Source organism: Sapajus apella, unplaced genomic scaffold (genome assembly GCF_009761245.1).
Source record: "Sapajus apella isolate SASKATOON/1434 unplaced genomic scaffold, GSC_monkey_1.0 scaffold25, whole genome shotgun sequence".
Classification (NCBI taxonomy): domain Eukaryota; kingdom Metazoa; phylum Chordata; class Mammalia; order Primates; family Cebidae; genus Sapajus; species Sapajus apella.
This window is the reverse complement of record NW_022436965.1, coordinates 21,323,062-21,336,928: the sequence shown is the minus strand read 5'-3', so window position 1 is coordinate 21,336,928 and position 13,867 is coordinate 21,323,062. Positions and strand designations below refer to the sequence as shown.

The window sequence follows — 13,867 nt, the reverse complement described above, 5'->3', positions numbered from 1 at the left end:
CTGTTTAGCACTGCTGCCAAAAGTGGCTGTGGTGCTTCAACAGGCAACTGTGCCAGGAACCCCCGCTCAGGTGGAGAAGCCAATGACACTCCCTGGAGCTCCAGACTCTACCTCCAACCAAAATCTCCACCTGCGCGTCACAGGCATCACCAGCCTATGTCCAAAACCAGATTTGAATCCTTCGCCTCTCAAACTGCTCTTCCTGTGTCTCTCCCCATCCCATGTGTGCCACCCCATCCTTCTAGTTGTGCAGGCCCCAGACTACGGAGTCACTCCTGGTTCCTCATTCTCTCATGTCTCGGACCAAGTCTATTAGCAAATCTATTGGCTCTAGGTTTGAAAAGTATCCAGAATGCAATTACGTCTTACTATTCTCTGCTGCCACCACTTTGGTCCAGGCTATGCTGTATCTTCTCTGGGTTATTAAAATAGCTTCCCACGAATCTACCTGCTTCCATCCTTCCCCTTTTCTCCTCACAGCAACCAGAGTGAGACTGTTAAAACAGACATCAAAACAAGTCACAGCTTTGCTCAAAACTGTAAAAGGATTCCCATGTCACACAGAACAAGCCCAAAGTTGTTACCTAGACCTGCAGTTCCCTCCAGGGCCTGGCTCTCCATTACTGCCCCAATCTCATAATAAAAATTACCTTTTATTCTTTCCACTCCAACACACTGGCCTCCTCACTATTCCTCAAACCCATCCAAGCATGCTTCCAGCCCAGGGGTTTTGCACTTGCTGTGTCCTGTGGCCAGAATGCCCTTACCCTTAACACACCTTTTCAGCAGAGACTTCCCCATTCATACTGTGTAATACCTCGTACCCCCTCCAACACTTCCTGGCCCCATTCTCGTCTTTACTTTTGGTCCTTAGCACGTGTGAGTGTCCTTATTTGTTTATTTTGTTAATGTCTTACTCTTTCACAAGACTATAGGTTCCATGAGGGCAAGGAAATTTTGGTCTGTACATTTTCTGGTCAGCACCTAGAAAAGTGCCTGGCACATAGTAAATATTCAATAATTGTTATGAATAAATACAGGAACAACGGGACACTAGACACCTTGAAACAGTAGGCATTTCTTGTTTACTCTCCAGAAGAGTAGCAGACAATATTCATTATCCAGCCAACACCCATTCTCCTCTTCTATCAAAAGAACCCTGATTTCATGTGGGGTACCAAATGTGCCTACAAAAATGCACTAGCTTGATCAGGTATAGTGGCTCATGCCTATAATACCAACACTTTGAGAGGCCAAGGCAGGAAAATTGCTTGAGCTCAGGAGTTCAAGATCAGCCTGGGAAACACAGCAAGACCTTGTCTCTGCCAAAGAAAAAAAGAGAGAGAAAGAAAAAAGAAAGAATTAGCCAGTCATGGTAGTGCACACCTGTAGTCCCAGCTAATAAGAAGGCTGAGGGAGGAGGATGGCTTGTGCCCAGAAGGTCAAGGCTGCAGTGAGCTATGATTGCATCACTGCATCCCAGCCTAGGCAACAGAGCAAGACCCTGTCTCAAAAAATTATATATATAGGCCCGGCACGGTGGTTCACACCACACTTTGGGAGGCTGAGGTGGGTGGATCATGAGGTCAGGAGTTCAAGACCAGACTGGCCAACATGGTGAAACCCTGTCTCTACTAAAAAATACAAAAATTAGCTGGGTATGGTGGCTCGTGCCTGTAATCCCAGCTACTTGGGAGGCTGAGGGGGAAGGCACCAAGCCTGCCCCCATTCCCTACCCTGAGCCACCTTAGGAACTCTGAAGAGACCCTTCTAGAACATGCTACCTCTACAATGACCCTTACCATCTCTTCTGGTCTACAGTTTGCCTTTTATATTTTAGTCATCCTTTCAGACATTCAGGTCTTCTCATAATACAAGTATTGTTTTGTTTTGTTTTTTGAGACAGGGTCTTGCTCTGTCACACAGCCTGGAGCACAGTGGCGTGATCACAGCTCACTGCAGCCTCGAACTCTTGGGCTCAGGTGACCTTCCCACCTCAGCCTCCCAAGTAGCTGAAACTACAGATATGTGCCACCACACCCAGCTAATTTTTGTACTGTTTTTGTAAAGAGGGGGTTTTGCTATGCTGTTCTCAAACTCCGGAGCTCAAGCAATCCACCCACCGTGGCCTCACAAACTGTGGGAATAGAGGCATGAGTCACCACACCCTGCCATAATACAAGTTTTTATTTTAGGTGAGGATATTTTCCCTTCCAGAAAGCTTATGAATTCTTCCTCAGTTTCCCCTTTGAATTCCCAACAGCACTCCGCATGTGGAGAAAACAAATATTTTATATTCCCCCTACACTAACATCTACTTAAACCTGATGTCGAATAGAAAGAACAAGGGCTTTGGAATCTTCACCAAACCCAGGGTTCCTCCCATGACAAATAAATTCCCACACGTGGGAACTGTGGGAGTTACAATTCAAGATGAGATCTGGGTGGGGACACAGCCAAACTATATCAATTACTTATGATATGGAAGAGATGAAACGGAAGACAGAAAAGACACATTGCAAGAGAATGCAAAATGGAAGTGTCTTTCACTCCGTAACAGGCTCAGGGCCTCAAGATTTGAAGCCGCACTGCAGGAAGATGCCCCTTCCCAGAACTGAGCTGCTTTACCAACCACACAGATGCCCAGGCTGAGGTTGTGGGCACCCGGTAAGCAGCTGACTGAGAAATATGAAATTTTAATTTACCTCCACCTATAAATGTGGGGCTGAGATTCCATGCTTCCTTTGGCTCAAAACCCCTTTCCTGAAATTACATATCTTTTCTTTTCAAGCAGAATAGCTGAAATGATACAGTGAAGAGAATGAGGTTAGCTGGGGAGGGTCTGAAAATGTCCAAGCAGAAGACTATAGATAATAATCAAGCCCGCTCCTTACCCCACTATCCTACATCACTGGTTCTCAATCCCCCTTCTCCAGATCCTGCACATCTGGAAATGCCTGGAGACATTTTTGATTGTCACACCTGGAGGATGCTATTGGCATCTAAGGCTGGGGATGTTGCTAAACATTTTACAATACATAACACAACCCCCTACAACAAAGAATTATCCAGTAAAAATGTCAATAGTGCTGAGGCTGAGAAATCCTGCTCTATGCAAACAATTTGGGTTCATTCTTCTCATTCTATTTTTTACTGTATGTACTTAATAAACATATTGAAAAAATAAAACAAGCCCTTCCATAAACAAAAACATACACATGCTCTGAGAAGACAAGAGATGGAAGCTGTGTGAGAACAAGACTGAGATGATTACTTTTATCACAAGATAAACAATGATGACTATGCGAATTGATTTTACCCTTAATTATTTTTTATTCATTATCCTCATCGAGCCAGGCAAACTAGCCCATATTGCTAAAACTAAGAATATTATTTTTAAACAGCTGAAAGGGGTATTTCTTTGAATACTTTTTTTTTTTTCTGATGGCCATATGTGAGATGGATGCCTCAGGAACAGGGCTGTCCCCTCCTTCCCTCACCAGGATACCCACACTGCCTATATTCCTGTTTTCCCATTCTTCACTGAGCTACACAAAATACACAAAATTAGTTCTGGGAGGGGGCATCTTCCTGCAGTGGGGCTTCAAATCTTAAGGCCCTGAGCCCCTTATGGAATCAAAGACACTTCCATTTCACATTCTCTTGCAATGCTTGAAAACGTGCTCTGTGCCCAGCTCGACTCTACAGCTGGGGCATAGCCCTGAACAAGACATGCTCAAATCTCTCCTACCCTGAAGCTTACGTTTTGGAGGTGGGGACACAGACAGTAAACAAATAAATTTAAAAATTTGGAAACAATTATGGGTAGTAGGTGCTGTAAAGAAAGATCAAACAAGGTAAGTGGAGAGGGAATGGTGTCTGGGTCGGGGGTGGGTCATCAGGGAAGGCTCTCCAAGGACATGGTATTTGAGCAGAGACCAGAAAATGATGCAAGGGAAGAGGCAGGCCACGGAAGAGCCCTTGCAAAGATACCGGGGCTGGAATGAGCTTGGTATATTTAAGGATTAGCAAGAAAGCTGGAGAGGAGTGAGGAAGAGAACAGCAGACTCTGGAGACAGTCGGTGGCCAGATTACAAAAAGCACTGGACAAAGAGTGGGGATTGGATTCTACATGTGAGAGGAAGCCACTGGAGAGCTATGACTGACTTACACTTTCAAGAGGTCGCTCTGCCTGGTGCTAGGTGAAGAGTGGACTGCAGAAGGCAAAGTATGGAGACAGGGACCCCAGTTAGGAGGCCACCACTGAGGCCCAAGTAGAGACAAAGGCTTGGACCAGGGTCTTGGTAACAGAGATGCTAAGAAATGTTTAGATTCACTCATCTCCTTAAGGATGCCAACATTTTGGAGCCAAAAGAGGCCTTAAAAGCAATTCATTCTAGCCTATCATTTTACGGATGACAAAATGAAAGGCCAAAGGGCTGAAATGAGTTACCCATAGTCACAGACCTAATTACTGACAAAGCACAAATTTCCTGACTGCTATCACTACACCTCTGCCCTTACCTGACCAACCCAGGGCTGAGGTGGTCAATGCAGAAGACAGGTAGGCGCAGGAACCTTCTAGAGGGTAGTCCTAGCCAGGCTCAAAATAAATGACTCTCTTTGCTTTGGGCAAGGTCACCATAACATCCTAGTCAAACCCAATGGGCCCTTCTGGAGCTCTCCACAGCATCTGACACTTCTGACTCCTTTCATTTTTTTGAGACTCCCTCTTCCCTTGTCTCCCCTAAGCTGCTCTCTCCTGTCTCTCTGTCCTTTAGTTCCTTACCAGTCATGTTTACCTGATAATCATCTTACTCTGTAAGTGCTGCTGTTTTCCAAGATGCCCTCTGGGGCACTATTTCTTCCGTTTTTATCTACAGAGGAAATTAACTGTCAGCCTCGACATCTCTTACCCTTGCTCCAGCAGTTGCTCCTCTGGAGATTCACCCTTTTCACACACCGCATCCAGGCGGCTTCATGGATGTGGCCACATGACCTATGCCTCGCCAATCAGCATCTTCTGACTTTCTCTGATGTAATGACAGTGTTGCTGAAACAGCTGGGAGAAGGATAGTTCCCCTTTCACATTGGATTTGAGCCTGCAGCTTTCCCCCTTGCCAGAGCTGCTGGGGATCACCACACAGGACCTTAGCATAAAGGAAGGCCAAAACCAGAGGCAGTGAGAAAATGGGTCCTGATAAAAATCACTTGAATCCTGAACTCACACCAGAAGCCAAATACACTCAAGCATTTTAATGACACAAGCCAATAGCTTTCCTTTTTGCTTAAGTAGATTTGAACTGGATATTCTACCACTTGCAAAAGAAAGAGTCCTATCTGACACCTCTTCTCTCTATATGCTCCCTCTCTATGCCCACTTAAACACCGGTGACTCCAAAATCTTCATGTACAGCCTAGAAACTCCTTGGAGCTCCAGATTCATATCCACCCACCTTGTAGATGTTGTCTCCCATATGTCACACTCAGGCACCTCAGATGTAACGTGCACAAAATGGAATTCACATCTCTGCTGCTGCCATCCCACTGTGCTATTCTTCACGTTTTTCTCTACCCTAGATAAAACATCACCACCCACCCAATCTCTCAGGAGAGAAACCTAGGACATCCTAGGCCACTCCTTAAGGGAATCCTGATGGGGCATAGGCCCTGATTGACACTTTCTGACTGTGTCACCATGGGTAGATTAATGAACATGTCTGAGCCATGGATTTCCATACTGACTCTGTAGCACTGAATGAGAGAATGTGTGTAAAGCAATAAATCCTGGTTCCATTTCCTATCACAGACATCCAGTGCATCACTCGTTCTAAGGGAAAACCTCATCCTCACTGCCATTAACCCAGCTCAGGGCCTCATCATTTTTCCCCTGGACCACTAACAGGCATTTCTCTCTTCTTCCTATCTTCAATCTTGTCGCCCAGCACCAATCTCCCCTCCCAACTGTTGCCAGACTGATTATCCCCTACACAAGCCAGACCATTTCAGGCTATTCTCTACCACCTGCAGGATTTATTCATTTGCAGATACCCTCCACCTTGACCTTCCCAAATTGCTCACGGTTCTCCAAACACTCACTGTTGTTCTCAGCTCCATGGCTCTGCACACTGTTCTCATTGCCCAGAATGCCGTCTCTCCCTCCTCACCCACCTGGAGAACAGCTCATCCTTAAGACTTGGTTAAAAAAAGAAAAAAGAAGTTGCTAGAAAATCAAAGAAAATATAGATTGGCTAAAGTGACAAGGAGAGAAATTGAATACAGGAAAAAAAGAAATTTGAAATATTTTTAAATGAAGAAAAGCAAAGAAAGAATGGAGAGAAAAGAGAAAATTTAGAAAATTTTACTCTTGAAATAGGGACTTCCGGCTGGGCGCGGTGGCTCAAGCCTGTAATCCCAGCACTTTGGGAGGCCGACGCGGGTGGATCACGAGGTCAAGAGATCGAGACCATCCTGGTCAACATGGTGAAACCCCGTCTTTACTAAAAATACAAAAAATTAGCTGGGCATGGTGGCGCGTGCCTGTAATCCCAGTGACTCAGGAGGCTGGGGCAGGAGAATTGCCTGATCCCGGGAGGCGGAGGTTGCGGTGAGCCGAGATCGCGCCATTGCACTCCAGCCTGGGTAACGAGTGAAACTCCGTCTCAAAAAAAAAAAAGAAATAGGGACTTCCTAAGTAAGACAGAACACTTGGAAACAAAGAAAAATGGTAGAGGTTTAACTTCATAAAAATTAAATACTTCTGCAAAGTTGGGGAAGAAGACATAAAGATATTTGACTTATTAACAACAAAAGGATTAAAGTACAGAATTTAGAAAGAGCCTCACAAATTGATGAAATTACAAACAATTCAATTAAAAAAAATTGGCAAAGAATTTGATGGAGCAATTAGAGGAAGTGTAAGCAATCGATTTAGGATAAACTTGGAAGAATACATAAACATTTAAAATGCACATAACTGGCTGGCCATGGTGGCTCAAATGTGTAATCCCAACACTTTGGGAGACCAAGGCAGGAAAATCCCCTGAGGTCAGGAGTTCGAGAGCAGCCTGGCCAATATGGTGAAACCACATCTCTACTAATAATACAAAAATTAGCCAGGCATTGTGGCGCATGCCTGTAATCCCAGCTACTCAGAAGTCTGACGCAGAAGAATCACTTAAACCCAGGAGGTGGACGCTGCAGTGAGCCGAGATCATGCCGCTGCACTCCAGCCTGGGTGACAGAGCAAGACTCCATCTCAAAAAAATAAAATAAAAAACAAAATGCAAATAGCTTACAAAAAATTGTCTCAAAGGTCTAGGTTAAACATTTTTAATGCTCTATGTAGAACAGGGCATATAATATGCTATTATATTTATTTCTGAAAGAGAGAAAACAGAGGTACATTTTTGGTTTGTTATTGTTGTTGTTTGTTTGCTTTTTGAGATGGAGATTCACTCCTGTTGTCCAGGCTGGAGTGCAATGGTGTGGTCTCAGCTCACTGCAACCTTTGCCTCCCAGGTTCAAGCACTTCTTCTGCCTCAGCCTCCCAAGTAGCTGGGATTACAGGCATCCGCCACCATACTTGGCTAATTTTTGTACTTTTAGTAGAGACAGGGTTTCACTATGTTGGTCAGGCCGGTCTTGAACTCCTGACCTGAGGTGATCCACCTGTCTCGGCCTCCCAAAGTGCTGGGATTCCAGGGATGAGCCACTGTGTCCAGCCCAGAAGCCACATTTTATTTGCTGGTAGGTGCATGGGCTATTTCAGAAAGAATGCACAAAAACTGGTAAAATTAGTTATATCCAAAAAAGAAAAAAGAGGGCTAGGAAGGAGGAGTGGGAGGGAGATGTTGCCTTTTATAACTTTTGAATGCTATACCTTTCCAATTCGCTACTTATTCTCAAACAAATAACCTTAAATAAATACAGTAAATAATTCAGTGTCTTCCTACACAATCTTCCAAACCTCAATAAACAAAGGGAACTCTGATTAAATAACCACTTAAAATGTATATTTCCTTTGACCCACAAATCCCTCATCTAGGAACAATTTTTACCCAGAAATATTGTACATGTATACTCATAAAGGTACACAGAAAATCTAGATTAAGCTGGAAGCCAATCTAAGAGTCCATCAATAGGGGAATGTTTAATTAATTTATAGGGAACTGATACTATAAAATACTATGTTATTATTGAAAAGAATGAAGTACAATATATCTGTTATTGAATGACTCCTAAGTCATATTGTTAAATCAAAAAAGTAAACCACAGAGCATTATTATATATGACCCCCATTTATGTTTTTGTTTGTTTGTTTGTTTAACAGACAGGGGTCTTACTATATTGTGGTCCATACTGGACTTGAACTCTTAGGCTCAAGTGGTCCTCCCACCTTGGCCCACCAAGTAACTGGGACTGCAGGTGTGTGCCACCGTGCCCAGCTTCATTTGTGTATTTTTTCAAGTATATTCAATATATTCAGCTTGGTCCTAAAGTCAGAAATGTAAATGATACTATTTTATCATGTGTTATATTATAATATCAATAAACTATATATTCACCTATGTTTCCAGATTTGGGAGCATATTGAGCACATTGAAAACGACCTAAAAAAATATACATTTACAGTGGTTATCTCAAAGGTGGGAAGAAGGAATAGAGGAGGTGGAGGGAAATTTGTTTTCCTATATGTCACTGTGTTTTTGAAATATTTTATAGCTCTTATCTGTGAAAAATTACTATATTCCATGAATGCTTTACCTTATTTACCTAAGGTCATAAGTTTATAAGGGGCAGGGCTGGGAGGTAGGCTGGCTAACTTCAGACTGTGCTCTTAACACAGTGTTCTCTCACCCATTGCTTGAGTATAAAACAAACACAAATCAAAATAAAATTGAAATATACCTCCTCATGTTTTACTCCTGGCCAACTGCAAATTCCTTCCTTTATGTTCCAGCACTCCCTGAATATTTGCCATGAATCTCGTCCTCTTCCCTGCTGAGCACATAAAATGTGCAAGGAGATAGATTAAAACTAGTCATGGCTGGGCGAGGTGGCTCAAGCCTATAATCCCAGCACTTTGGGAGGCTGGGGGTGGGGGGTGGTGGATCATGAGGTCAGGAGTTCGAAACCAGCCTTGACCAACATGGTGAAACCCAGTCTCTACTAAAAAATACAAAAAAATTAGCTGAAGGTGGAAGCTCACGCCTATAATTCCAGCTACTCAGGAGGCTAAGACAGAAGAATCGCTTGAACCCGGGAGGCGGAGGTTGTAGTGAGCCGAGATCATGCCATTGCACTCCAGCCTGGGCAACAGAGCAAGACTTAGTCTCAAAAAAAAGAAAAGAAAACTTGGCTGGGCGCAGTGGCTCATGCCTGTAGTCCCAGCACTTTAGGAGGTTGAGGCAAGCAGATCACAAGGTCAAGAGATCAAGACCATCCTGGCCAATATGGTGAAATGCCGACTCTACTAAAATTACAAAAATTAGCCAGGCGTGGTGGCGCACACCTATAGTCCCAGCTATTTGGGAGGCTGAGGCAGGAGAATCGCTTGAACCCGGGAGGTTCAGTGAGCCAAGATCACGCCATTGTACTCCAACCTGGTGACAGGGCAAGCAGAGCAAGACTCTGTCTCAAAAACAAACAAATAACAACAACAACAAAAAAAAAACAAAAAAAAAACTAGTTGTAAACCTTTCCTCTTGGTGTAGAAACAGAGCCATAGATGAGTACTGGTTGAATGAATTAAGTATGGAGTCATAAAGTCAATCCCTCCTCCAAACTCCAGGTAGCACTGATGGCTATGATGTTTTTTGTTCTTATAGAAAAAAACAGCAAGAAGACATCACTTCTCCCCTGCTGTCATGCTTTACTGCATCTCAGAATGACACTCAGTTCTTCCCAAGGTCTCACACAGAAAATGCAAACGGGCAGTCTGCAGGCCACAAGCAGCCTGCACACATAATTTGGTTAAACTGCATGAACATTAAAAAAAATGTTTTGAATCAGTTATCTTTAAAAATATATGAAGTATTTTTCCTTAAAAATTTACAGCTTCCCCCAAAACTCAGATCAGGCAATCATGTGCTGGAGCCCTGCCGCACCTGCAGCTGCCCCCTTAGTGGAGGCAGGTTTCACAGCACATAGCCCCACCCAGCCCTCCTGTCCACCGGCCTCCTGCACTCAGGCTTCCTGACTGGCCCTGGCTGGCAGTGGAGTTTACACCACAGAACTGTACCTACTCCTGCTGACATTTAGGTCAGTTCCAGTTCAGCCCATTTTGTCTTCCTCTGAACTCATGCAGTGAGCTCACAGCCCTCAGACCACACAGTGCTCCTTTACCTCTCAGAGGACTCCCAGTGCACCAGGCTGCAACACAAAGAAAACGGTTTGGATATTGCTGTGGCCTTGGATTTAGTTCCAAAATGCCAAGCAGGCCTCTTAATGAGGGGTCTCTATTCTCGATGTCGTGGTGGAGCTACAGGGCAGGGAGAAGCCTTGAGTTAAAGGACCCACCTGTGTGCCATCAGGAAACCACGTGAAAAGCACTACCGAGGCAAAAGATCTGAGTTCAATCTGGGCTGCTTAGTTGGGCAAGAGTACTTCATCTCTCCTGAGCTTCAGTTTCCTCGCCTATCAACTGGGCTAGTAGAGCTTTACAAGGCTGTTGTGTGAATGAAAAAAGTGTATATGAAAGTGCTTGTAAGCACCTGAGAAGTATAAAATAAGACGAGTGTGGAGGAGGACCTGAAGAGAGGTGCTCCGGAAGAAATGACAGAAATGGGTGCCATGCACTCCAGTTACAGTTGAAGAGCCTCTGTCTCGGTGACCTGAGGCCCCTTCCACCTCTTCTTTCTGCCCTGAGGGCCTGAAAAATGCCTCTTTTCCCTTGCTTTCAGTGGCCGCAGTGAAATAGATTATAAGGGAATTCCCTGCCTATTCCCCGAAGCAGTAGCTCTCCAGAACTCATCTGGAGGTCCAGGCCACTAGGGGAGAAGAGGCCAGGCTGAATCCACGCCTGGCTCCACGGAGGAGTCACAAGGATGGCCATCCTTCCCCAGCTTCTAGCACTGAGACAGGATCACCTGAGGTTATCAGTGTTTCCATTGGACAATCAAGGAACTGAGGTTCTTTCCCTCCAAAACCACACACCTCCTCGCTGCTTCACAGGGAGGAGGATTAAATGAGCTGCCCTCGAAAGCACTATGCAAAAGAGATGAAAGGTACAATAACGAGCAAAAATAGCCTCCAAGATGTTATCTAAAGCGATGTCAATGCGCAGCTGTGTGGTTACTGGTGAGCAGACCTCCGGGAAGCACAGGAGACACCCCACTGATCCAACAGACGTTCTCATCCCATATGCCTTTGTGAAAAGGTTGCACGGGGGTTAAGCTTGGTCCAGAAGGGTCCGAGGGCTGGTCAAGTCCTCCCGTTTCCAAAAACCAGCCGAATCTCCCTCCCTCAGACCTGAGGGGCAGAGGCGCCCACTCCGCGGCGCCGAGCCACTTCTGGGCGCGCCACCCGCCGCCAGCCCCGGTTCCGGGAGACAGCGCCCTGAGTACCGGCTGGGAGAAGGTTGCTCACTGGTCCTCACGGATTCCAGCCGAGGGGCGTGACCGCTTCTCCCCACACCCTTTGCCGGGAGCAGGACGTGGAGCCTCTTGGTCTCAGGGGGCGCGGCCCGCTTCGGCCGAATCCCAGGCACGCACCGATGCCCTCCCATCTAGCGGACTGGGTAGGGGGCTTCGGGCGGCGCCAGAGAAACCGGGCGGGCTGCACCCAGCAGAATGGGGTGGGCCTCTAAGAAGCCCCAGGCCGCAGCAGAGGAGCGCGCCCCCAACATCTTCCCACAAAGAGCCCCAGCTCTCCAAATCAAGGCGCAGGGCAGCCGGAGAACAGCCCCGACCTGTCCTCGGAGACAGGAGCGGGGCGCGGGGAGAAGGGGAGCGCCGTGGGGGCGGGGACCCTTCCCGGCCCGCTCCCCGCGCCCTCCAGCCCCGCACAGTGAGCTTAGCCCGGCTCCATCCCGACCGCCCTCTCAGCCCGGGCCCGCGCCCGCGCCCCACGCCGGGTGCTCACCGAGGAGCCGCCGCCGCCGCGGCAGCTCAGGGCCCAGCCCAGCCGCCTCCCCGCCTCGGCCACCGCCGCCGCCGCTTCCTTCCTCCCGGCCGCGTTCGCGGACTGAAGGTTTCGGGTTTCAGCCCGCCGAGCCCCGCTTCGCTCCTCCCGCGGGCCAGCCACCAGCACGCGGACCCGGGCGGCGGCAGGCCAAGTAACTTTGCGGCGCCCGAGCCCCGCCTCCCCGGCGCCCGGCCGGGCCCCTCCGGCCCCCGGAGCCCCGACCCGCCTCCCGGCTCCCCGCACCGCCCCGCCCGGCTCTCGGCGCCCCTCCCCGCCCGCGCCCCTTCCTTCGCGTCTGCCCGCCCTCCCGGCAGCTTCTTTCCCATTTCTTCCCACGAATCCCCTCGGCTGCGGCTCTTTGTCTCGCCGTTACCCTCTCGGCTCGCCCCACTTTTCTCTTGAGAACCTTTGTGGTCCCTAACTCAGGCCTTCCCGGTTCCCGTCCCTTCGTCCCAGTTCCAGCCGCCGGGACGTCCCCTTTTCCATGTCTCTCTCCATCACAGACACTTTCAGATTCTTCCCACAGGCTCCGCGCAGTCCCGTTCTCCTCCAGCCCCGCCGGGGACGATCCTGGCACCGCCTTTGCCGCTCACCTTTCATTCATCCAGCCGACCCGCGAGAGCGTCTATCAGCCTCCGGCCAGGCTCCGTCCCGGGCTCTGCGAATACCACGGGGACCCCGCCCCAAAGCCAGCCCCGGGGAGTGGGGAGTGGACGTAAACCGGGCTCCACGCGGCTGCCCTGCACTCCCTGGGAACCAAAAGGCCAGGCAGCAGTCACCACAAAACAAAGACCGGGCGCTGTCAGCTCGGGGAACGGAACAGTTCCTTCTTGGAATGTTTGTTTTCCCTTCCTCACTCCCCACTTTCCCTGCCTGTCTCCAGCCTCCTACGTTTTCTATGCAGCGGTCTTAATAAGGGGATGGAAAGTTGAAGCAAACAGTAGAACTGCTTAAAAAGGAAGGAAGGAAGTAGACAAACAGGGCAGCAAAATAATCAGGTAAGAAGTTGTAAAACCCAGTTCACTAAACTCCAGAAAAAAAAATAATAAACAGATGCTAGAGTAGGATTCACATTCCTCTGAAATCCATCTGCTCTGATAAATACATTAATTATTCCCTTGTCTACAGATTGAACCGTGGGAGATGCTTCCTTATTATTATTAGGCCACTGAGGCACCATTCAGAACAGTAATTTACTGTCTGGCACCTGCTAAACAGCCACATTGCTCTAGGGACAAATGGGATAATGGGGAGAAAAATGTAAATGGATGCCTTAATATTCCTTTGGGATAGATGCTTTATTTGGTCAAAAACTGGAAGCTGACGCTCCACTTAGAGTCTAGGTCACTCAGCAAGCCAGACACTTGAAGGAGCTTAAAGCATTCTGTTCTTAAGAGTATTTTAGACACTTATTTTGAAATCCCTGGTTATTTATTTAATTTACACTCAGACGCCAGCTGAGCTCTATGAGCCTAAGGGAGTTAGTTAACCTTCCTGAGTCTCAGCTTATTCATATATAAAATGGGGATGCTCATTGCTTCCTATCTGTAGAGTTGAAAAGGTTAAATGAGGTCATGTAAGTAAATCATCCAGTGTCATAGAACCTGAGAACTAAGCCCTTTTGAAAATTGGTATTCATGAAAGGTCTGAAAATATATGCCACAGACTGGCATGGTGAGAATAAGAATAAAAACTAAACAGCTACGGCTGTTCTGGCCCCATAACCATCCATGATGCAAAA

At 47.1% G+C, this 13,867-nt stretch overlaps 1 protein-coding gene across 5 annotated transcripts in view; it reads right to left on the bottom strand.

Annotated features, from left to right (window-relative positions):
- The window catches only part of GPR161 (G protein-coupled receptor 161), a 50,847-nt gene extending 38,554 nt beyond the window's left edge, over positions 1–12,293 (bottom strand). The window contains exons 1-2 of one of the 5 annotated variants that reach the window (XM_032291488.1): positions 12,085–12,293; positions 10,244–10,374 (exon numbers count right to left, since the gene is read on the bottom strand). In XM_032291488.1, coding sequence (XP_032147379.1) covers positions 10,244–10,259 — 16 coding nt within the window. In that variant the 5' untranslated portion in view covers positions 10,260–10,374; positions 12,085–12,293. Of the gene's footprint in view, positions 1–10,243; positions 12,021–12,084 lie in introns of those variants that run through there. The other 4 variants (XM_032291491.1, XM_032291492.1, XM_032291489.1 and 1 more) reach the window with 4 other exon arrangements.
- Between the last annotated feature and the right edge of the window lie 1,574 nt (positions 12,294–13,867).